Here is a 20,351-nt window from a genome sequence, read left to right as displayed (position 1 = left end):
TCCTGTATTTGTTCCTCAAAACTACATCATCTCCTCTGTACATCCTAAGCTTCCTCGGGATTTAGGATCATCGGGGAGGCGTTTTTCCCACGAACTATTTAGCGGAATAAACAGCCCACGAATACTCTCTCACAAGGCAAAGAAAGAGAGATTCTGTTTCCTTGATAGGTAAGGGTGAAAACTTCTCCAATTCTTTTTCCCATTGTGGAGTAGGTGAGATTCATGCCGTGGCCACTGGGGACAAAACATGGATGGTGGGCCTGTGAGAGGTTGAAAACGCACAGGCTGCATTCGGGACAGGCAGATATACTGACCATTGCCGGACCGTGTACAACGATAGGAAAATCACTGGTGGCTAGCCACTGCGAGCCTCAATGGCGAAATTTAACTATACAGGGGTAAGGAAAGAAGCACCTACTTTATTTCATGTATTCGAATAACATAAGGATCGGCATTGACAACCGACATACAAATAGCGCAAAGTCCAGGGGATAAAGGCAGGACAGGCAGTCTCGAAGGATCTTGTAAAACGACCCCTGTCTAATACCATTCATTTGGATAACCCAGATAGACATGGTGGCTAATACCGTGACACCAGAAAAAGCGAATTCCACCTGGGATTGGAGCAAAGGCAGCGGCAAGAGATCCTCATGTGGAGATCGATCTGACAGGCAAAGAAGTCACCGACGAGGGATTTGCAGTTTTCGTAGATGATCTTATAAATTGCATTCAGTATCGCGATGCAGAGCATCCTGATGGCATCGTCCACCTAACTGAGATCGCGATAAAGGGCAATGCATTGACGGTCGCATCTATGGAGAAGTTGGGCCGTGTCATCGCGCTCAGCAATGACAGCTTGACACAGGTGGACATCTCAGACAACCAGATTTCTGTTACTTCTAGAAAAGAGAGAGACGTGTGGCAGAGATTTCTTGAGTCATTTCAGGGATGCTACCTGCTAAGGAAAGTTGACTTCAGTGGCAATCCTTTTGGGGGCGGGGGTTTCGACGTGTTTGCCAGAGTCTACACGCAAAGCGATCTGGATTTTGTCGTCGAACCTCTCAACAACGATGGAGTAAATATGTCTGTCGATACTGATAGGGTGGAAACAACCAGCCAAGCCACGGGTACCGTTGGTCTGAACCAAGACAAAGAGAATAGGAGACCCCGAGGGGACCAGAAACCATTGACACGAAATAACAGCTGCCATCAAGGTGCGTGAATAGTAGGCTATATTAGCCTCAAATAGCTAATAAATCAAAGATGCTTTGAAGGGTTTTGGATCCCCAGCCAGCCATCAAAAAGTGCAAGCCACGGATAAGACCAGATATTCAAGTTCACGAGGCCTTCGATCAGTCCCACAAATGCATGCACGTTTCACCTCTGGACTCTTGTTCTTGCTCACCGCCAACCAGATAAGCTGTTACAGTTTCTCCCACCTGGGAAACCAGTGGCATCCCTGGAGGAGGCTTAACACTGAGAACGGCATTGTGTACACACCGTCCAAAGAACTAAGTGCACTGGGGCTAAGACTGCTTAACCTTGGCATTGAATTCCGCCAGCAAAATTCCGAAGCCGATGTAGAAGTGACAGCATCCCAGGTCTTCGACGACGACGACAACAAGTTAGAAGAGTCTGAAATCACAAAACAGAGAGAGTTACGAAGAAAGCATAATATCGAGATGGAGCGAGTGAAGAATCACCTGCTTTTGGATGTTCTCAAGACCGAAAGTGTATACATTTCTGATATTTGGGTCGTAGCATTCAAAATGATGAGAGTCGCCCGTGCAATCTTGCTCGATGGCAGTACAAGACTGAAACCCTATGAGAAGAATCTCATTGAAGAGAATCAGAAAAATGAATATTTGTTTGCACCAAGCAGTGAAGGGTTTCTGAAAGATTTCCCTACTATCCAGGAAACGCTGGAGTGGAACAACCAGGAGAGTTTGACTTCATGGGGTTCGTGGTTATCTCAGCGAGGTGCACAGATTGTGTCGGGCCGCAGGCGTTCAGGTGCCCACAGCGAATCAATGACCGGCACTAGAAAGAGGATTTCAAAGACTGTAAAGAGAGGCGATGTTGGTCGGTTTGGTTTACCAATGGATCTGTGGCGCAAAATCATTGCAGAAGCCATGGGAGCTTCTGATATTTTGACAGCAGACCAACAGATGCAGGTTCTTCGGTATGCATCGAGCTGGCAAGCTATAAAGCAAGAACTGAGGATTAGAGGAGGCACAGAGTTTGAACATATATGGAAGATCCTAAGCTCAATGGGATGTCTAACATACGACCATCACTGAGAGAGCGAATAGACATACGGCGACTTGGTTAGTTGTGCGTCCATTGACGTGGTTCAATGGGGAACGAGTAAACATGCTCCAGAGAAGCAGATTCAACGGGCAGTAGCAATAGAAAATACACCCTTATCTGGTATGCCAATAACCCATTTAAAGCTGCCCTTGAATAACTACATCCTGGATCTGGTTTCAATTTCCCCTGGTGAAGTTGAATAGACGTCAAGATAAACCTTTTTGGGTGGTTTGGAAAGGGGCAGGTTACATAAGCCAATACATGCAATATTAGTTAACTACTTTTCAGGGATTCAAATTAACAGCCGCCCATCGTTGATGCATATTATCATTTATTTGATTCGTTACCTCAGCCCGTTATTCTCATTCCGGGTTTGAAATATTGGGGATTCTCCCTGTGCGGTTACATATGCCATTGCTGGTTGATAAATAACTTCAAAAGTTCCGCAAATGGCGAAGACTAAAGGCAATTCTGGAACAAAAGTGCAACCCGCCCTTGAGGACCCTACCGTTGCGCCCGCGACCTTTAATGATGGTCTTCCTTTGCCAAAACTGCTTGTTTTTGACTTAGACTATACTCTGTGGCCATTTTGGGTTGACACCCATGTCAGTCCTCCAGTCAAGGCCAAGGACAATAATTCGCGATGTGTGGATAGGTATGCGGCATCTCTTATCCTTGGATATCTTCTTCCTCCGTGCTCCTCTGTTCTGCTTGCCTACCCTATCTGGACGCGACTTACCCGCCGTAGGCAATAATGTTCAGACTCTTGCGCCCGACTGACATTTTTCACCTTTCTGGTCTGATGTAGGTGGGGTGAATCCTTCGCCTTTTATCCCGCCGTATCCTCCATCCTCCTTGCATGCCGTTCACGATCCATACCCCTAGGGCTTGCGTCAAGGACACATGCTCCAGATCTTGCGCGTGATATGCTTAAAGCATTATATATTATTCCGTCCTTCTCGGATAATCCAGCGGCGGCCAATAATCGTCCAGTCCGGGCTTTGGACTGTTTTCAGCATGTGCAGATTTTCCCTGCGGATAAGACGCAGCATTTTACGCGCATACAACAGGAAAGTGGCATACGGTATGAGGATATGTTGTTTTTTGATGACGAGGCGAGGAATAGAAATGTGCAAACGGAATTGGGGGTTACGTTTTGTCTTGTGAGGGATGGTATGACTCGGGAGGAAGTTGATCGTGGTGTCTGGGATTGGAGAAAGAGGATGGGCGTCATAGCTGCTGATAAAGAAGCGGCAGCTGGGAGACCAGTGATAGATTAAGGAGTCTTGAATATATGTAAAGGGCGACGTCTTAAATATACGACACGGCGTTTGGGTAATGTTGCGGGGTTTTGATACCAATTACAGAGTAGATGTTTTAGGTACAGCGTCTTATGTTAGGACAATAATAGAATTAATGCATCAAAGCAGAAATATTCTCTTTTACGTTTTGAATTTCTTGATATTTAATAAAGTTAGACCCTTCGATTTTGCATTGCGGAGTTGGAATTGCGATGTAGATATGTACACGCGGTACAACACCACGCAGATTCGGGCGGTGGGCACTCCTTAAGTTTCTCCTGTCTTTCAACCCGATGTGTTCAACATCTTCCAATTACTGCTCCTCTGGTCAAACCAGCAATAGTAGTTATCCCATAACCAAAATAATACAAATGAACAACAACAAAAACAACAATGGCCACAAACCCAGACCACCTCAAACCGTCCTCATCCCGCCCCTCCTCCTATTCGCAAAAGCCTACCACTCCAATGTACAAACCACCTCTAACCGCCCACCCCACCGCAACAGTCCCGGACAGCGCCAGCTTCCAAGGCATACACCCTATTTCCATTGGTGCAGGCACCGTAATACACCCGCGCAGCAAATTCCTCTCTTTCGAAGGCCCCATCCATATCGGAGACGGCTGCATAATCGGCGAAAAGTCCGTCATTGGCGGGCCGCAAGCATCTCCGATCTCCTCAACTTCAATGACTGATGCAGAATCCGCTACGACAAGTACAGAAGCCACAACTACCTTGCCCACTTGCTCATCAACGACAATTACTACAACACTCGAGAAGTCCATAATTATTGGGCCTCTCGCTACAATAAGCGCGGGAACCCATATCTCCTCGGCCGCGACGGTAGATACCTCCTCCTTCTTAGGTCGGGGCGTTCAGGTTGGCCAGCACGCGAAAGTGTGTTCTAGCTGTAGCATTCCTGATAGCAGCGTCGTTGACGACTGGACTGTGATATGGGGTGGTGGTGTGGGTGCGGCAAGCAGGTTACAGAGGCGGAAAAGGGTGAATGGGCAACACCAGCAACCAAGTGATGAGCCAGGAGTTGGCCTTGGGTCTGGAGCTGCGATTGTGGAGCGAGGGCGGTTGGGAGTGCTGGAAAAGGAGAGAGAGGGCTTGACGAAGTTAATCGGGGCTCGGAGTGCTGGAGAGGTGGGGAGGAGGAAATGAAAAAATGCCTAATACATTGATTTCCCTTCCTTTTACTTTGAACCCTGGATAGATTGCCTCCAGAGTTGTCATGTGCTTTCAGCGTGCTGGATAGATACCCCTTGGAATATCAGTGAATACAATCGCAATGCTGCAGTCTATGTCCTTCGCTGACACTGTTCTATACAAGTATTGACGCGGAATTGATGTAAAGAGAAAACTAACGGCCCCGTGAGAACCTACGTAGATGCTTTTTGTTCCGATCAAGGTGTTATACTGTACATACGGAGTAGATATGGATAGGTAATTCGCCCACTGCTTCGTCTTCTTTTACAAAGGAGAAATGTGGAAACGGCAACCAAAATGGGACAACATGAGCAAATGTTCAAACATAGAAAAATAAGGATAAGGAGGGAAAATCGAAAAGAATGATGTCCCTGTTATAAAGTAACACCCTCGAAAACAAGAAAAATAAAAATACCGAGAAAGTGACAAACAATTGCTTCTAGCATGGCCAAAAAAAAATAATAAAAAAGAAAAAAAAAGGAAGAAAAAAAAATATGATATCTCCTCCATTCACTGCAGGTACATACACATGCCTAAGACCCCGCTCCGCCTCCACGAATTCTTTTTCCATTACTAACTTCACCACCCTCGCTACCATCATCTCTTGTTCGCTTGTTCCCATGAGGAATAAACTGACGAGCATGGGCATTCAACGCACCCCGTCCACCTCTAGGGCTCTGCTGACCTTGACCTTGAGGCAGATTCCCTGTTTGGACATTTTGAGCATTACCACGCCCCGGGGCACCTCTACCTCGACCAGCTCCACGAGACAGAGCACCGCCTCGGCCCATACCATGCTGCTGCTGCTGCTGCTGCTGTTGTTGTTGTTGTTGCTGGGATTGTTGAGCTTGTCCTTGTTGCTCGGTAGGTTGAGGACCAAACGGATTGTGTTGCTGGCCGGTTGGTCCGCTTCGTCCTCTACCACCGCGAGCTACTGGGAGCCCGGATTGAAGGGCACGAAGTACACCCGGGCCAGTTCCAATAGCTGGGTGATGAGTACTCTGCGGAGGTCTGTTAGGGAGGGATGCACTGGCTTGATTGGGTGGCTGGGCGGGAGAATTCTGGTTAGAAGTGGCCCCCTGTGGCTGTTGCTGCTGCTGCTGTTGTTGTTGGGCGGCTTGAGATAGTGGTCCTGGAGTTGCTTGCTCAGGTTTCTGGCCGATTGGAGGTGAGTGTTTAGCAGGTGCAGAAGATGGAGACGGTTCTGGCTGTGGCTGTGGCTCTCCAGAAGAAGATTGTTGGGTAACCGGCGTTTGAGATCCTTGGGCTGGAGCACTGGCCGGAGTTTGAACTTGGGCTGGTTTTGGTGCGGGTGTTTGAGCTTGAGGTTGAAGTTGAGTCGGGGCCTGGACTGGTAATTGCAATGATGCTTGCGTTGGCACTACCGGAGCAGGTCGCGCGATTTTAGCAATTTCCCAAACTTCAACAACAGGCTTTTGCGGTGTTTCTACAGCTGCCTTTTGGACAACCTCGAGTTTGGCTTGAGCATTCCTCGCGCGTCCCTCAGTCATACTGAGCTTAGCAAGCACCCTCTTTTCCGCAAGCTCAACAGCAGAGCCGATCTTTTGGTCCCGTTCCTTAATAATTGCCTCCTTTTCTTCGTTAAACTTCTGCTCCAACTCTTTCATAGCGTCGGCATCAGGAGCAGCAGCAATATGGACCTCTTTGCTCGTTGTGGATGCTCTCTCTTTGGCCACAGCATTTTTGATGTTGTTTCGCACGATTGCCCTGATCGTCTCGTTTTTAGCCACAAGCTCCCTTGCCTGGGCATCGCTGAGCTCAGGAATGCCATCTGGCTTTAGAGCTGACGCAGATTCCAATTCTTGCTGGTGGCTTGCCTTGAGCTTTTCAACCTCCTCTTTGTGATGCGTCTTGTATTCGGCAAGTTTGTTATTCAGCGTCTCCTTCATTTTATCAACACGCTCTTTAACCTTCTGATCAATGGTTGCTTCCTTTTCAGCAAGTGCAGCTTCCAGTCTTTGAATCTTTTCTTCAAGGGCTTTGATTTTCTCGGCGCTGGGAGCATCAATCCCTTGGGCCATTGTAGGTTGTTCGGGTGCTTGTGGAACATCTATGCCATTCTGCGTGGCAGGGGTCGGAGAGGGAGCTGGAGCGGATGCGAGGGATTCAGTTTCCGATACCTTTGCCTTTAGAATATTCAATTCCTCCCTCGTGCGGTCCAATTCGAGTTGAATTACTTCCTTTTCCTGGATTACCGTGTTCAACTCCGCTTGTTTGGCTTGAATACGAGACGAGAGTTCTTTCGATCGTGCCTTAAATTGGTCGGTGAGGGTCGAGCGCATCGTTTGAATCCTCTCCTCTGCTTGTTTAACTTGGTTTGACAAAGTTGTCACCTGGGCCTGAAGTTCATCTCTGGCAGAAACAGCGTCGCCTCGTTCCTTTTCCAGCGTGGAGAGCATTTCCTTCAGCGCTTCCATTTCCACAGGGTCGACACGATCGTACTTTTGGAGAATGTTTTGTGTCCGTTGCTGCCATCTGTCCCTGTCTTCCTGAAGAAGCTTAAGTTCTCCATCCTTGGTCTCCGCAACATTTTCCAATTCGCGAATACGGGTTTCAAGAGGGCTGATTTGCTGCATTAGTTCCTCCACGCGAGCCGATTTCTCTGCCAGAGCCATTTCCGCTTGTTTTGCCTGATTTCTCAGGGTAACGCTGCTCTCCCGGAAGAGGTTGAGCTCATTGAGAGTGTCCACCAGCTTCTTGTGGTTTAGAATATTATGTTCACTGTCAGCTTCAGCGCGACGTTGTTGTTCAAGTTTAAGACGGGTGTCATCAAGCTGAGATTGAGTGTAATCGAGCTGCTGGCGAAGGCGTTTTGCTTCTTGAGTCGAGAGGTGGTATTGGACATCAACAATTTCTTTTTCTCTTCGCAGGAATTTGATAACCTCCTGTAAGCCTTCCAAGCTGGACGCAGACGATCCTGACTCATCAACCTCTTCGGGCATACTCTCTTTATCGCGCTGCAGACTTGAAATCTGCCGGGTGATGTTTTCAAGCTGCTGGTGAAGCAAGGTATTTTGATTGACAATTTCCTCACGACGGCGATTAAGCTCCATTATCTCTCTTTCAAATCTGGCCTTCATTTCATTCCAATTCTCTTCCTGCTGTGTAAGACTATTTTTGGCGGTTTCGGCTTGAGTTCGCAGGTCAACGGCTTCAAGTTTAAGCTCGTTGGCTTCCGCCCTGACGATCTGGAGATTCTTGGCAGCTTCGGCATGCTTTAAAAGCTCATTTTCGTAGCTTTGTTGAGCATGTTGGGCAATTTCAGCCTGAGCTTTGAGGTCCTGCTGATGGTACTGAGCAGCAGCAGCATATCGTTCATCTTGCTCCTTGAGTCTTGAAATTTCGGACTCCAGCATCGCCTTTTGATCGTCAAACCGACGTTGGGACTCGACTTCCTGTTCACGCAGTTTCGATAGCTCACTGTTCGTCGCACTCAGTTCGGATGTAATTTCTTCGATACGTCTTTCCAGTTCAGATATCTTGCTATCCTTCTCTTCAAGCAAGCGATTGGTGTCTTCCTGGTATTGGTCATTTGTATCGGTGAGGGACTGAAGACGTTCTTCCGTTGATTGGCTGATGGCCTTGTAATCCTCCACTTGCTCCTTTGCATGCTCAAGTTCCGATTTAGCAAATTCAAGGTCACGTTTCAATTCAGAAACTTCAACACCCAACTCTTGTTCTCTGGTTAATCCACTTTCATCAGTTGCTTCTTGTTCGTTATCAGTAGGAGCAGTGGGAGAGGTGGCGACAGCGGTACTAGGCTTCCGTTGCAAAACTTCCAACTTTTCTTCCGCACTCTTAAGTTCGACAGATAGCTCATCAACTCTTGACTGCAAATGATCGCGAGTGGACTTTGTAGCGATAAGTTCCTCACGAGCGGAGCTAAGGCTAGTAACCAAATCATCGATCCTTTTTTGGTTTTGGCTATTTTCGTATTCTCTACGTAGCGCTGATTTCTTAGCTTCCTCGCTTTCAACATGGAGCTGCCGTTTTGTAGTTTGTAACTCAGATTCAAGATTCTCAACAGTCGATTGAAGACGCCGGCGACTCTCAGCTTCCGAGTGTTCACGCTCATTCAACATGGACTGCAGGCTTGCATTTAGTGAATCGAGGCGTGCCCGTTCATTTCTGAGAGACTCATTGTCTTCCACCAACCGTTTCTCAATGTTCTTCCACAAGTCCTTCTCAGCCTTCAGGTTTGTCGTTTCCCTTCGGAGGCTATCAACAAGTCCTCTCGCCTCCACTAAATCTTCAGCCACTTGTTGGGTTCTCAAATCTTGTTTGTTCGCATTTTCCATGAGAGTAGCATGACGTTTCTGGAGCTCAACATTCTCTCCCTTTAGTAGATTGAAGTTCGATTGAAGAAGCTCGGCGCGTTGAATTGAGGCAGCCAATTGGCTGCTTGAGCGACTGATCTCACTTTGTAGCTCACTATTCTTCCTCGTAAGGTCATTAACTTGTTGCTTGAGGGAGGAATGGTCTGTCGCCGTTTCTTGACGGAATGAATCAAAGTGGGCCTGCAGCTTTCGTAGTAGCTCAGCATAGTCTGGACCTTCTTGTGGTTGGGGAACGTTGTCCACTGGAGCAACGGGAGCAGTTGCACCCAAAGGAAGAGACTGTGAAAAGGGAGTTGTCGATTCTCCAGTTTCACGGCGGCGTGTAAGCATACTACGGAATGTGTCTCTTTCCTTGATATAGCTCTTTGTCTGGGAGATAAGGTTTGTCATTTCGTCCCGATACGTCTGTACCCTAACACGCAACTCCTTGAGTTCTTCCTGATCCCTCTGGTAAGCCTCAGATTTCCGGCGAGCTTCTTCGCCCTCCATCTTATCACCTACATCCCGTAGCATTCTGCGAAGCGTAACATTTTGCTGTTGAAGTTCGTTCAAATTTTTGAATGTCGTTAGATGGCGCGTAATGAAACGGCCGGTTTCGTTCAAGTCCTCCGCTACTTCATCGATTCCCCCCTGAGCTATCTTTTCAAGCTCGGCTCTGTCATAGTCCTTTTCGTCGGACCCAAGCAAGTGCACTTCCATAACTAATACCTTAACTTGGCAGCTTAGATCCCTCAACTGCTGTCGCAATATTTGTCCTTCGCGCTCAAATCCTTCAACCTGGCCTTGCCACTTCCGCGCTTCTCTAGTAGCATCATCTCTTTCTTTCCCAGCCGTGTCCAAAATATTCGACATTTCCACAACAGCAGCCTCCAATCGTGCATGATCCGCCCGAAGTTCATCGATTTCTGGTTTGCTAGATTCGAGGTCCTGCACCATTTCATCCATTGTAGCCTTTAGCTCCTGGTTATTTCGTTGCTCGGCAGCGAGTAAGGTGCGCATCTTATCGTATTCGCTGTACATTTGTGTCAGGGTTAAACCGCTTTTAGTCCGCGATGCCCTTGGTGAGAAAGTGCCGACAGGGGTGCCTGGTCTCAGTGGCGTGGAAATACCGGCTCCGTTGATTCCTTGACCAGGGCTCATCGGTTGGTTTCGGGCTGTGGAAATCTCCGACTCCAGCTCTCTGACGTTAAGTTCCAGTTCCGCAACACGGCGTTCCGCTGCTTCCTTGTCGGAGTGTTCAGTTTCAATCTCGGCTCGCAGTCTCGAGATCTCTTCTGCGGCGTCATCTCGTGTCTTTTCGAGAGCCAACTGACACTCTTGCACACGTTTCTTGGCGGTTTCAGCAGCTGCTTGTTGTAGTTGTGCTAGCCGGCTGGAGCTATCGAGCTCAATTCGGAAAGATTCAGAGGCCTGAATGGCTTCCTCTTTCAGTTGTTGGGTGGTGGATAACGCTTCCTCGTACTTCTGCTCAACCTCATCTAGCCGAGATTTAAGGGAGTTTTCGCTCCGTCTCAGCGCATCAATGTTAGAGTTTGCATCCTCGTTAATTCGTTGTAGCTCGGAAATACGAGCGCTCTTTTCTTTCCTGAACTTCTGATACTCCCCCGATTTGGTCTTCAATTCATTTTCAAACCATTCATTATTCTTCTTCAATAGCTCCACCTCTTGCTTGAGGCTTTGTTCCCGGAAGCGAGTACTAGAAGCGGCTGCATGAGAAGCCTGCAGTCTCTGTTCTAGGTTCGCGGCATCGCGTCGTAATTCGATTGTTTTCTTATGTTGAGCCGACAGTTCTTCCGCAAGCTTATCATATGCATTAGATTTGGACTCAAGCAATGCCAGAGTGTCGCGATTAGAAGTCTCTAGGGAGGCGATTCGGGATTTTAGGCTGCTAAATTCTGATTCACTTGTACTGGAGGATGATTTGAGCGCTGTGACTTCAGATTCTAGATTCGATCGCGCTAGTTCTATATTCTTTATGTCAGTACGTTAAAAGGGGAGCATGCAACCCGTTAAGTATTACCTGATTCTTGAAGCTTGCTGCGAAGACTGGTGATTTCCGCCAGGCCTTTCTCAACCGAATTTTTTAGAACCTTGACTTTTGATTCGCCGCTGCGAACAGCATTTTCAAACTCAACTTCCAGTCGTAGCTTATCAGACCTGAGTTCCTCTGTCTCACGGGCCTTGGTAGAAATGCTGTCTAGAAGCTGGTTGACTAGTTCAACAGTCGGATTCTGTGACAAAGATGTAAGGGTGGTTTCCAGAATAGAGTAATGGGAGGAGAGGAACGGTATATCGACCACCGCCGTAGCCATAGCTGCAAACCAGAGTGTGTATCCTTATGGTCAAAAGCTAATCGTAACTGGATACGGGGGCGGGGATCTGAAGGTGGGAAGTTGGTTTTTTTTTTCCTTTTGAGAGCTCAAGGGTGCAGAGCTCACAAATCACGGAGGCGGCGGCTACTGCCTTGGGCGAGTAAAGCTGTAAGACACAGCGCCTGAGCAAGAATCCTTATCTCATCGTGGTGAGAGTATCCGCAACTCGAAGGAAAGTGACGCAGCAGTGATGAGTGCAGTGACCTTTCGTAGGCTGAAGAAAGCCTCCACGATCTTTTAGCGCTTGTTGTAGTTTTGTTAGTTTACTATTTCAACGCGCCTAAACAACCGTTTTGGGCATCAAGGACGAGAAGATGGTCACGGGGTACGCGGCTAATTAACCGCTCACGATGGGGATACACGGATTAGCAGTTGTCCCGGGCCGCGCAGCACGTGATCAGGAGTATTAGAATTGGTAGCTTCTCCCTGCAATAACAAGAAATTAACCATCCTCCAATCACCAATTTATTTAGCGCCGCTGTACCGATTTGACAGAACATTCAGGCCTGTCATTTACGCCTACTTTTATTCGTCTGCATTCTAGCTGAGATTGCCAACTTCCAGACCATGCGGAAGCCTTCGCCTGACTCGTAGCGTGCACCCAGCAGCGGCTTACAGCCTCTCCATGTCCATCACTCTCCCGCAGGCCCATCCCGCTCACGATGTCGTACTTCCAGAATCAGATCAGCTCGTTCAACAGCAGCGCCAAATCAGCTGCAACCCGTCTTCCACAAGACCGACGAACAGCTGGAAGTACCCTTGCCGCTGCAAGATCATCTTCCATAGCGGCAGCTGCTAGCACGCAAGCCAACTCCTCTGCCGCGTCTGCGGCGAATGGCCGCCGCCATGATGCGGATACTGTCTATTCGCAACCGGTGAACACAGGCACGGGAAAGGATATCATGACCCAAGTTGTGTTCGCAATCGACCACATGAAAAGCAAAGACTACTCCCTCAAGTTCTCTGACATTCTATCTTATCTGTCTTTACACCAGCAGGGTCATGACCCTGGTTACATTCAGGCGCTGAAACGTATTCTCCAGTCTCATGAGAAAGTGCAATATGATCCCTCAGGTGCCAACGGTGAGGGTACATTTCGCTTTAAACCCCCACATGACATCCGTACTGCGGAGCAGCTGCTTCGGAAACTCCAATCCCAGCCAACAGCGCAGGGCATGAGTGTGCGCGAGCTGCGGGAAGGGTGGCCCACAATTGTTCAGACAATCGACAAGTTGGAAAAAGAAGGCAAACTGCTCGTTACTCGGAATAAAAAGGATGACCATCCGAAGATGGTGTGGGCAAATGACCCCTCCCTCATCCAACACTTCGACCCCGAGTTCCGCGCGATCTGGGAGAAAATCAAGATCCCCGACCAGCAGACAGTCACTGAGGAACTGGAAAAGGCTGGCATTACACCCACCAGCAAGAATAAGGTAATGAAACCAAGACCAAAGGTTGAGAATAAAAAGGTGAAGAAGGCACGCAGGAGTGGCAAGACAACTAATACGCATATGACTGGAATCTTGAGGGACTATTCCCATCTTAAGAGATGACGGGATGCATTGCACTAACGGAGGCTTTGGGCCTTCTAGAATCCATTTCCTCCCTGGTATCCTGGAGGGAGACAAATGCATATTAAAATGGGAGAAGGAACGGGTGCGAAATGTTTTGATAAACCTGATACTGTTTGCGTTTCCACGGAGTTAATGTGACCATGTCTAGTGCTTGGCTTTCACCCTAGGGTTGAGTTTTATTGTGGATTTCACATGTTCTCCTGGCTATTATGCCTCTTCAGTTTGTGCTTCTGCTTTCATCATCTTCTATTATTGGTCGTCTTGATACTTGTTTCATCTTATTCTTAACTTAGACAGAGCAACAGAGTTTACTGAGATAAAAATGATGCATTAATATTTTTTTCTCTTGTGGTTAAAAACTAGATCAGTCAAGTGATAATCGGTTCTGAAGCTAAGAGGTTGTATTTGATATGAGTGTAATTTGTAGAAGTTCGATGTTATTTACATGTTCAAAACTTCTCCCTTATGTCTAAATTTTTTTTAAAAAAAAAATAAAATCAAAAAAAAAAAATACAGCTGGTCCACTCAGTAAGTACTCACCAGCCATGTCATGAGCACCAATCGCGGCACAAAATGAACCCAGCAACAGGTAAGAAAAGGACATAACAGCAAAAAATATATATATACCTGAAGGAAAATGGAATCGTCTCAGTGTCCCAACAACAGCACTCCTCCCTCAAACCCTAAAGAACCACCTCCCGCCTACTAATGCTTTCCATTCACCATGGCCTTCCCCGTCCCCGTCCCCTTCCCTTTTTCCCTGCGCAAATACTCCTTCAAATCCTCAATCGTACACACCTTCAAACCCCACCTCTTCCCAAACTCCAAACATCTCCGCCCCCTCATCATCCCATTCCCCTCCAGAGCCGGCACCCCTTCCACCTCCACTCCATCCTCAACCAACTCACAAATAACCGCCGCCTCCGGCTTCCCCGCCAACCGGCAGAAGTCAATGGCCGCCTCTGTATGGCCTGGTCGCTCAAGGACGCCACCAGGTCTGGCTCGGAGGGGTAAGATGTGTCCAGGCCGACGGAAGTGGGTGGGTTGGACGTCGGGGCGTGCGAGGGTGCGGCAGGTCAGGGCGCGGTCGTAGGCAGAGATCCCAGTGGTCACGGTGGGGTCAGTGGCGTCGATAGAGATTGTGTAGGCTGTGCCGTTTGGATCGGCGTTTTCGGAGACCATTTGAGGGAGGTTCAGGTTCGTGCAATGGGAGGCGGGGATTGGTGCGCAAATGTAGCCACTGTTTGATGTTGGTCTGGGTTAATTATTTTTATCTTCTGGTATAACAAGAACAAAAGGGGAATTCAGGGGTAGAATGAAAGGTATAAAATAGGACATCATGATACACGGAAGCAGTATGTGTTGCGCAGCACATACCTGCTATATCGTATCATAAATGCCATCTTCGCCGCAGTCACCGAGTCCGCAGCTATGACTAGGTCGCCCTCATTCTCCCGGTTTTTCGAATCGAGGACTACGATGAATTCGCCATTTCCTATAGTCACCGGAAAACGCGCATGTTAGTTTATCTCAAATTCATTATAGTAGTTTGCGTCAATCCTTGAACGAGTCCTTTCGGGGTCAAACTCCGCTGAGGACAAGTGAACTTTCGTGGCTCACGGTGCTTCGACGGAAAGGGGGGAAACAGAGAAAGATGTCTTCTTACTGAACGCCTCTATCGACTCCTCAATTGTATTGAAGCGCAGACTCTCATCTGCTTTCGAAACCATCGAAGCGGAATCGTGTGGCCCCGCCACCTACCAGACTCTCCTCTGTGTAGATATGCTGCAACAAATGCGGGATATCGGGGAAGATCGAGAGGCGCAAAAAATATGTTGGAAAAACTAAATAGAAAATAAAATAGGCTGAAAAGCGCCTGGAAACTTGAGTACCCAATTTCCGGCGGAATCGTCGCTTCGAGTCCACGACAGTCAAAGAGAGCTAAAGGAGGAGCTGAGAAAAGGTCTGCTTTTTAGGTGTTGGGTCGTTGTGGAGGTTGTAGATTCTGCTCGGTCCGAAACGTTGCGGGGACGTTCGATAGCAGAAAAGTTTAGTCTGCCCGGAAGATGGGATTGGAAATATGTGGCGCGAGATGCAAAAATTGGGCTAATAAAAATAAGGAAAGTAAAGATGTTTTGTTATGGGCGGGCTTGGGAATTAAGACGAAAGGTGAAATAAATGAGTTCGGTGATACGGAGTATTCGCAGATGAATTGGACATGTTTTTCCTCAGATGTTGCGAAGTTCGGCCAGAGGATTCATTATAAACCACATTCGACTGCTCACTGTGTGCTTTGAATGACCTGGATTTTTATTTTGAATGAATGTATCCTGCAGTATACTACTTCTATAAGTAATTTCCCGTTTATTCTCTAGTTTATAGCCAGCAGCAGACAAGAAGGTTGTTTGTTTTGTTGACGTTTCTCCTGCGGACCTCACCAGCACGTGACTCTCTAGGTATCTCGTTGTATCCAGCTCTCTATTAACCAACTACTTATACAGAATCTTGAGCAAATTGTAGGGCTTGATCCAAAAACATATGCACAATATAGCTGAACAAAGTAAAATAAATAAATAAATAAATAAATAAATAAATAAATAAATAAATAGGTCGTTGAGCGGCTTATCCGGGGAAATCTTTAACTGCAGGCGGAATTATCCAATTCCCGCCACGTGCCGCAGTGAACCTCGGACCTACCAATGCCAACTCGGAGCAAACCACAAAAAAAAAGGTTCCATATGAAAACTACATCACAACGATGCAGAGAAATTTGAATATAACAGAGTGGATCCACTCGGATTTCCCAAAAAATGGGGATGTATACATATTTCCCCAGACCAGCTAACTATTAAAAAAAAGGGAAAAAGTATATATAGTTATACGCCAACTTGCAAATATGGAGGGCATGTTTAGACAAACGCTCCACAGCTGTCCATGAGTCCACAACGGCCTATTAATTAGGCAATGAAGAAGATGTTTGCCTATTGTTGGTGAATTTAGAAATAGTAGCTAACGATATCAGATAAATATAAACACACGTCGCATCGTATACAAAAGGAACGTGTAGGAAAAGCCGTCTTTCAAAAACAACGTCAAACTCCGTATTAACAAGGTCTTATCCGTGTCGTATGTATTCACCATGAAATCTCAACCGAAAGGGTGAAACAAGATAGCCAAAAATTAATTAAGTATTATACATACATATATCAGCTTCCAGTCCCAAAGGCTCCCATCCATATCAGCTCCTCTCGCTGAATCTGTAGCGATCGGCAAACAGCTTCGTCGTACGGCAGGATTTTGCGAACGATATCTGAACCACCAATCTCATGTTCGCCAGGCCAGTAATCTAAATCGAAAGTGTTCAATCTATGCGGAGCCAGCGGAGCTCATCGACGTTTGCGAGAGATGGTATCCATGCTCAAGTTCCATCGTCGTACTTCGGTTCAACCGTCTCGTTCCACCCATTTGATATTCCCGTTGGCATCAGCGAAGACAATTCGGGTTTCATGGGTCGCCACGGACAAGAGCTTTGAGCCCGAGGCACTCTGTCGATTCTGACAGATCGCCTCCTTTACAAGCATCGAACACCTCTGGCTCCCGTAGTCTCCGGAGTTGGTGGGAATGCTAGTCGAAAACAACTCAAGAGAGCCGCGTCCCTTGTATTCGCCACATGCAACTATAATGTGGTTACCTCGTAGCTGGGGCCGGCTGGATGCGTATGGTTGAGGACACATCGGGAGGGCAGCTAAGCTACTTATACTTGACCCCGAATGTGCAATACTTAGTACACCTGACAAGTTGCGCCTGTCGTACAGTAGAATCGCAGAAAAACGTCCGGCAATGGCGAATGAGTTTATATTTGGTAGAGGAGAGTGTAGAATAGAGAGAGGAATTGGGTTGGAGCAAAGATACGTATCTGTCATTGTTTGGAGCTACGGGACTGCATATCCTAGAGTCTAGGGAGCGGATCCTAGGGTCGTAGAGGTGAAGGCTCCGCGTCGTGCCAACTGTTAGCGGCGCCGAATACTCTTCAGTTTCCTGAGAAAGGGCAAATATCGACCAAGAGAATTTCTTCTGCGAGATCACTTGCAGGGTGGACATATCAACCTCGTTTAAGATGTGCCCAACGGCGATAAAAGCAATTTGCCGGAATGAATCGACGCTGACACACTCCCCGACTCCGATAAAATCGATTATAGGCGCGTTTGTGGGTGAGAACGTAGCCCTGCTTCGCATCATATCTGTAGTAAGGATCCTCTCAGGTGCACTGGTCCCGATGATCCTTCCTCTTGAGTTTCGTTCACTTAAGGTCGAACGGTTAAGATCCCACAGGCATACCGTGCCGTCATCCAGAGGGCCAATTATCTTATCAGCACCCCCATAACCGCGATCTTTCATCAGCCCCATTCCCTTGACTTCAGGTTTAACGATCCCTGCGTCTCCACTTCGATTCCCAGCAGCATCCGGTTCCTGCAGCCAGTGAACTGAGATTGGGACATTCCGCGCGATGTACTCAGAATACCAGTCGATTTCCTCCCCACTGTAGGAAGAATCCCATTGGCTGATCCACTTGTTGCGCCCCAATCTATTTTCAAGGAAAGATTCTGACCGATCGACAGTGCCGCTGCCCTGAGCCTGTGTCCGCACTATAACATCCAGGATGCCACCTTGGTTGTTGCTGTTTCTGCTACTTCTGTTACCTTGTGAGCCGGGGCACGGTTGCAGGGAAGAAGGAAGTAGCAGTTTCAGACCTTACGGCACCAAACAAAGATTTGTGGATTTACAATCTGTTGCGAGCTGCCTCGTAGCAGTGCCGTCGCCAGATCGGATTGTCACGGCAGATGTCAAAGAGGCGGCGCGAGACAAGCTGGAGGTTCGTAGCTCCTTCGGTTCGACATCTAGTGATGATGGGTCAGCTTCCAAGGTTGATGAAGGGTCGGATATTTGGAGGGCTTACATTCAACTATCCGGGAGACAAGCTCTACTGGTAGCTTCTCCATGAATCAACGATATAGGTAATGCAGACGCAAGCAAGGGATGCATCGCAGATAAATTCACGTCCAAGTTCAATGTATTCCATCAACTTCAGCTTTGACCATTATTAGACTTGGAAAGAGTGCTCAGGTTTAAGATCACGTGTCGAATCAATAACTATCTGGCCATTCTATGGATAAATATCTACTTCTAAGGCGGATGAGCATAGAATTGTCAGAAGATCAATCAATGAAGATAATTCAAAAAATACGTGCCATTTTTATGATTATCGTTATTGATTCAATCACACAGATCATCAAGTTTTCATTCCAACACCCGCTCCCAGCACGTTATATGCATTCAGCACATGGCTGCTAGGTATATGGCTTAAATACGGCATCCTTGCACAAGACGGCCACTTTCTTAAAGAATCGCCTCCATTCCAATGGGTCACCTTTTATTTTAACAAATTCAACTTCCGCATGTCCATCTGCAATGCCTTCAATAATAATATTGCCATGGAGTGGGCACTTCCTGTCATCCTGAGTGCGTACCCGTATGAGTATCGAATCAGCATGCTCAGACGATGTCGGGGATGCCGGCACGTGCAGGACTTGTAGCGCTTCACAGACACGCGGAACTAGCAGGCTGAGCGGCCATGCTGAGGCGAAGCGAGTAAGGCGAGATGCAGGGACAATATCCTGGAATATCTGTGCATTTTGAGTTCGACTGAGAGGGACGGAGGGGTTTGCAGAAAACTGAGACATGGATGGATCCTCAGATAGGCGTTCGGTGAGTAGAATAACATGATCTGTATCCATTGGTTTTGGTTGGGAGAAGGTGCAATGTGAAGTGAGACGAGGGGGCCCGTCCCAATCCAGGGTGTCCTCGACTGGGTTTTCTGGTTGGGTGGAAGAATATTTAGGCTTCATATCCGACTCGGATCCATCTATATCCATGGCATCTGTGACCATGTTGGATGTAGGCTGCGAGGATAGGGACAATGGATCTCTATTCAAATCAATATGTAGTGATTCAAACATGGTCGTGGCTAGATTGAGGGGATTTGCCAGCTTGCTATCTGGAGACAAATAGGGATTCTGTCGTGTAAACCAAGGGTGCCTACGGACATCTTCCATGGAGAACCTGCTGGTGCTGTCGATCTTCATCATTCCTCGAAGCAGAGACAAAACAGCGGTTGGTAGGCGCTCCCAAAGCACATCCGACGGTTTCGAGTTTGTCTGCACATACTCAACAAACTCATAACTCTCATCCGTTGGGCTATCCCAGGGGGTATTCCCAACAAGGAGAACAAAGAGCACCACTCCACAGGACCAGATATCCACGAGGTCAGCTCTGTAGCCCCCGCCCTTTGACTTACCTCTGCTGCTGCACTTGATGACCTCCGGGGCGATGTAAGGGGGGCTGCCACACAACGTCGTGCTCAGTTTCGTCTCCCCCCGATACTCATACAACGTGGCTAATCCAAAATCAGCTACTTTCAAATTGCCATCCGCAGCGAGAAGAATGTTCTCGGGCTTGATATCTCGATGAGCAACACCCTTGGAGTGCATGTATCCAACCGCATTAACCAGCTGGGAGAAATAGACATGCGCAATATCCTCCCCCACCCCTTCATCCGCCTCGATCTTGTCGAACAGATCGCCCCCCTCCGCTAACTCCATTGCTATCCAGCGCCAACAGTCATCCTCTCCCGTTTCGTGAAAATAGATGATGTTATTATGCCGTCCAATGTGTTTATGCAATGCCACTTCCATCTGCAGCTGTTTACTGGTGATGCGCCCATGTCGAGCTGCGTAATCCTTGTGGATAAATTTTACTGCAAATACAGGCGTGTCGCTTTGTAGCGGACAGGCCCTTTTGATACTGCGAGCGGGGAAATGCACGGAAGACGTCAGCTTTGTGTGTTGTTATTATTATCCAGTCGTAAACAGTGCGGAGAATATGACATATCAATATACCATGCGTATGCACCCTGTCCAATTGTTTTCGACACTATCCGGAAAGGTAGGTCATTGGGGAGCGGGGCGAGTTGAGAGTGCTTCATGGGAACGAGTTTCAGAGGCTAGCCAGTATCCCCTCCAAAAAAAAAAAAGAAAGGAAAAAAAAGAAAAAAAGAAAAACAAAAAGAAAAAGAGAGAGAAAAAAAAGGGAAGGTTTCTTAGAAAGACCACCAGTAAGATCAGACCGCCCATCAAGAAAAAATGGGGTAGACAAGTCAGATGTTGG

At 47.6% G+C, this 20,351-nt stretch overlaps 8 protein-coding genes across 8 annotated transcripts; 4 read left to right on the top strand and 4 right to left on the bottom strand.

Annotated features, from left to right (window-relative positions):
• Nucleotides 1-374: 374 nt before the first annotated feature.
• On the top strand, nucleotides 375-2,300 carry PADG_04838 (uncharacterized protein; the record flags this gene model as incomplete). The annotated part of the gene is made up of 4 exons (XM_010762102.1): nucleotides 375-398; nucleotides 477-524; nucleotides 599-1,214; nucleotides 1,264-2,300. 4 exons carry the CDS (start codon nucleotides 375-377, stop codon nucleotides 2,298-2,300), a joined length of 1,725 nt encoding a protein of 574 aa, XP_010760404.1.
• Nucleotides 2,301-2,759: 459 nt separating this feature from the next.
• Nucleotides 2,760-3,590, top strand: PADG_04837 (magnesium-dependent phosphatase-1; the record flags this gene model as incomplete). The annotated part of the gene is made up of 2 exons (XM_010762101.1): nucleotides 2,760-2,965; nucleotides 3,119-3,590. 2 exons carry the CDS (start codon nucleotides 2,760-2,762, stop codon nucleotides 3,588-3,590), a joined length of 678 nt encoding a protein of 225 aa, XP_010760403.1.
• A 414-nt stretch (nucleotides 3,591-4,004) lies between these two features.
• On the top strand, nucleotides 4,005-4,778 carry PADG_04836 (uncharacterized protein; the record flags this gene model as incomplete). The annotated part of the gene is made up of 1 exon (XM_010762100.1): nucleotides 4,005-4,778. One exon carries the CDS (start codon nucleotides 4,005-4,007, stop codon nucleotides 4,776-4,778), a length of 774 nt encoding a protein of 257 aa, XP_010760402.1.
• A 578-nt stretch (nucleotides 4,779-5,356) lies between these two features.
• PADG_04835 (uncharacterized protein) lies at nucleotides 5,357-11,493 on the bottom strand (the record flags this gene model as incomplete). Its single annotated transcript, XM_010762099.1, has 2 exons — nucleotides 5,357-11,145; nucleotides 11,202-11,493. 2 exons carry the CDS (start codon nucleotides 11,491-11,493, stop codon nucleotides 5,357-5,359), a joined length of 6,081 nt encoding a protein of 2,026 aa, XP_010760401.1.
• Nucleotides 11,494-12,215: 722 nt separating this feature from the next.
• On the top strand, nucleotides 12,216-13,106 carry PADG_04834 (transcription factor TFIIE subunit TFA2; the record flags this gene model as incomplete). Its single annotated transcript, XM_010762098.1, has 1 exon — nucleotides 12,216-13,106. One exon carries the CDS (start codon nucleotides 12,216-12,218, stop codon nucleotides 13,104-13,106), a length of 891 nt encoding a protein of 296 aa, XP_010760400.1.
• A 726-nt stretch (nucleotides 13,107-13,832) lies between these two features.
• PADG_04833 (3,4-dihydroxy-2-butanone-4-phosphate synthase) lies at nucleotides 13,833-14,857 on the bottom strand (the record flags this gene model as incomplete). The annotated part of the gene is made up of 3 exons (XM_010761854.1): nucleotides 13,833-14,367; nucleotides 14,505-14,622; nucleotides 14,794-14,857. 3 exons carry the CDS (start codon nucleotides 14,855-14,857, stop codon nucleotides 13,833-13,835), a joined length of 717 nt encoding a protein of 238 aa, XP_010760156.1.
• Nucleotides 14,858-16,333: 1,476 nt separating this feature from the next.
• Nucleotides 16,334-18,127, bottom strand: PADG_04832 (uncharacterized protein; the record flags this gene model as incomplete). The annotated part of the gene is made up of 5 exons (XM_010761853.1): nucleotides 16,334-16,473; nucleotides 16,576-16,886; nucleotides 16,918-17,878; nucleotides 17,912-18,025; nucleotides 18,085-18,127. 5 exons carry the CDS (start codon nucleotides 18,125-18,127, stop codon nucleotides 16,334-16,336), a joined length of 1,569 nt encoding a protein of 522 aa, XP_010760155.1.
• Nucleotides 18,128-18,475: 348 nt separating this feature from the next.
• On the bottom strand, nucleotides 18,476-20,169 carry PADG_04831 (CAMK/CAMKL/CHK1 protein kinase; the record flags this gene model as incomplete). The annotated part of the gene is made up of 2 exons (XM_010762097.1): nucleotides 18,476-19,988; nucleotides 20,084-20,169. 2 exons carry the CDS (start codon nucleotides 20,167-20,169, stop codon nucleotides 18,476-18,478), a joined length of 1,599 nt encoding a protein of 532 aa, XP_010760399.1.
• Nucleotides 20,170-20,351: the final 182 nt, after the last annotated feature.

The sequence above is a fragment of the Paracoccidioides brasiliensis genome, assembly GCF_000150735.1.
Source record: "Paracoccidioides brasiliensis Pb18 unplaced genomic scaffold supercont2.5, whole genome shotgun sequence".
Classification (NCBI taxonomy): Eukaryota; Fungi; Ascomycota; class Eurotiomycetes; order Onygenales; family Ajellomycetaceae; genus Paracoccidioides; species Paracoccidioides brasiliensis.
Note: the sequence above shows the minus strand (reverse complement) of the source record. Positions and strands in the feature narration are given on the sequence as shown.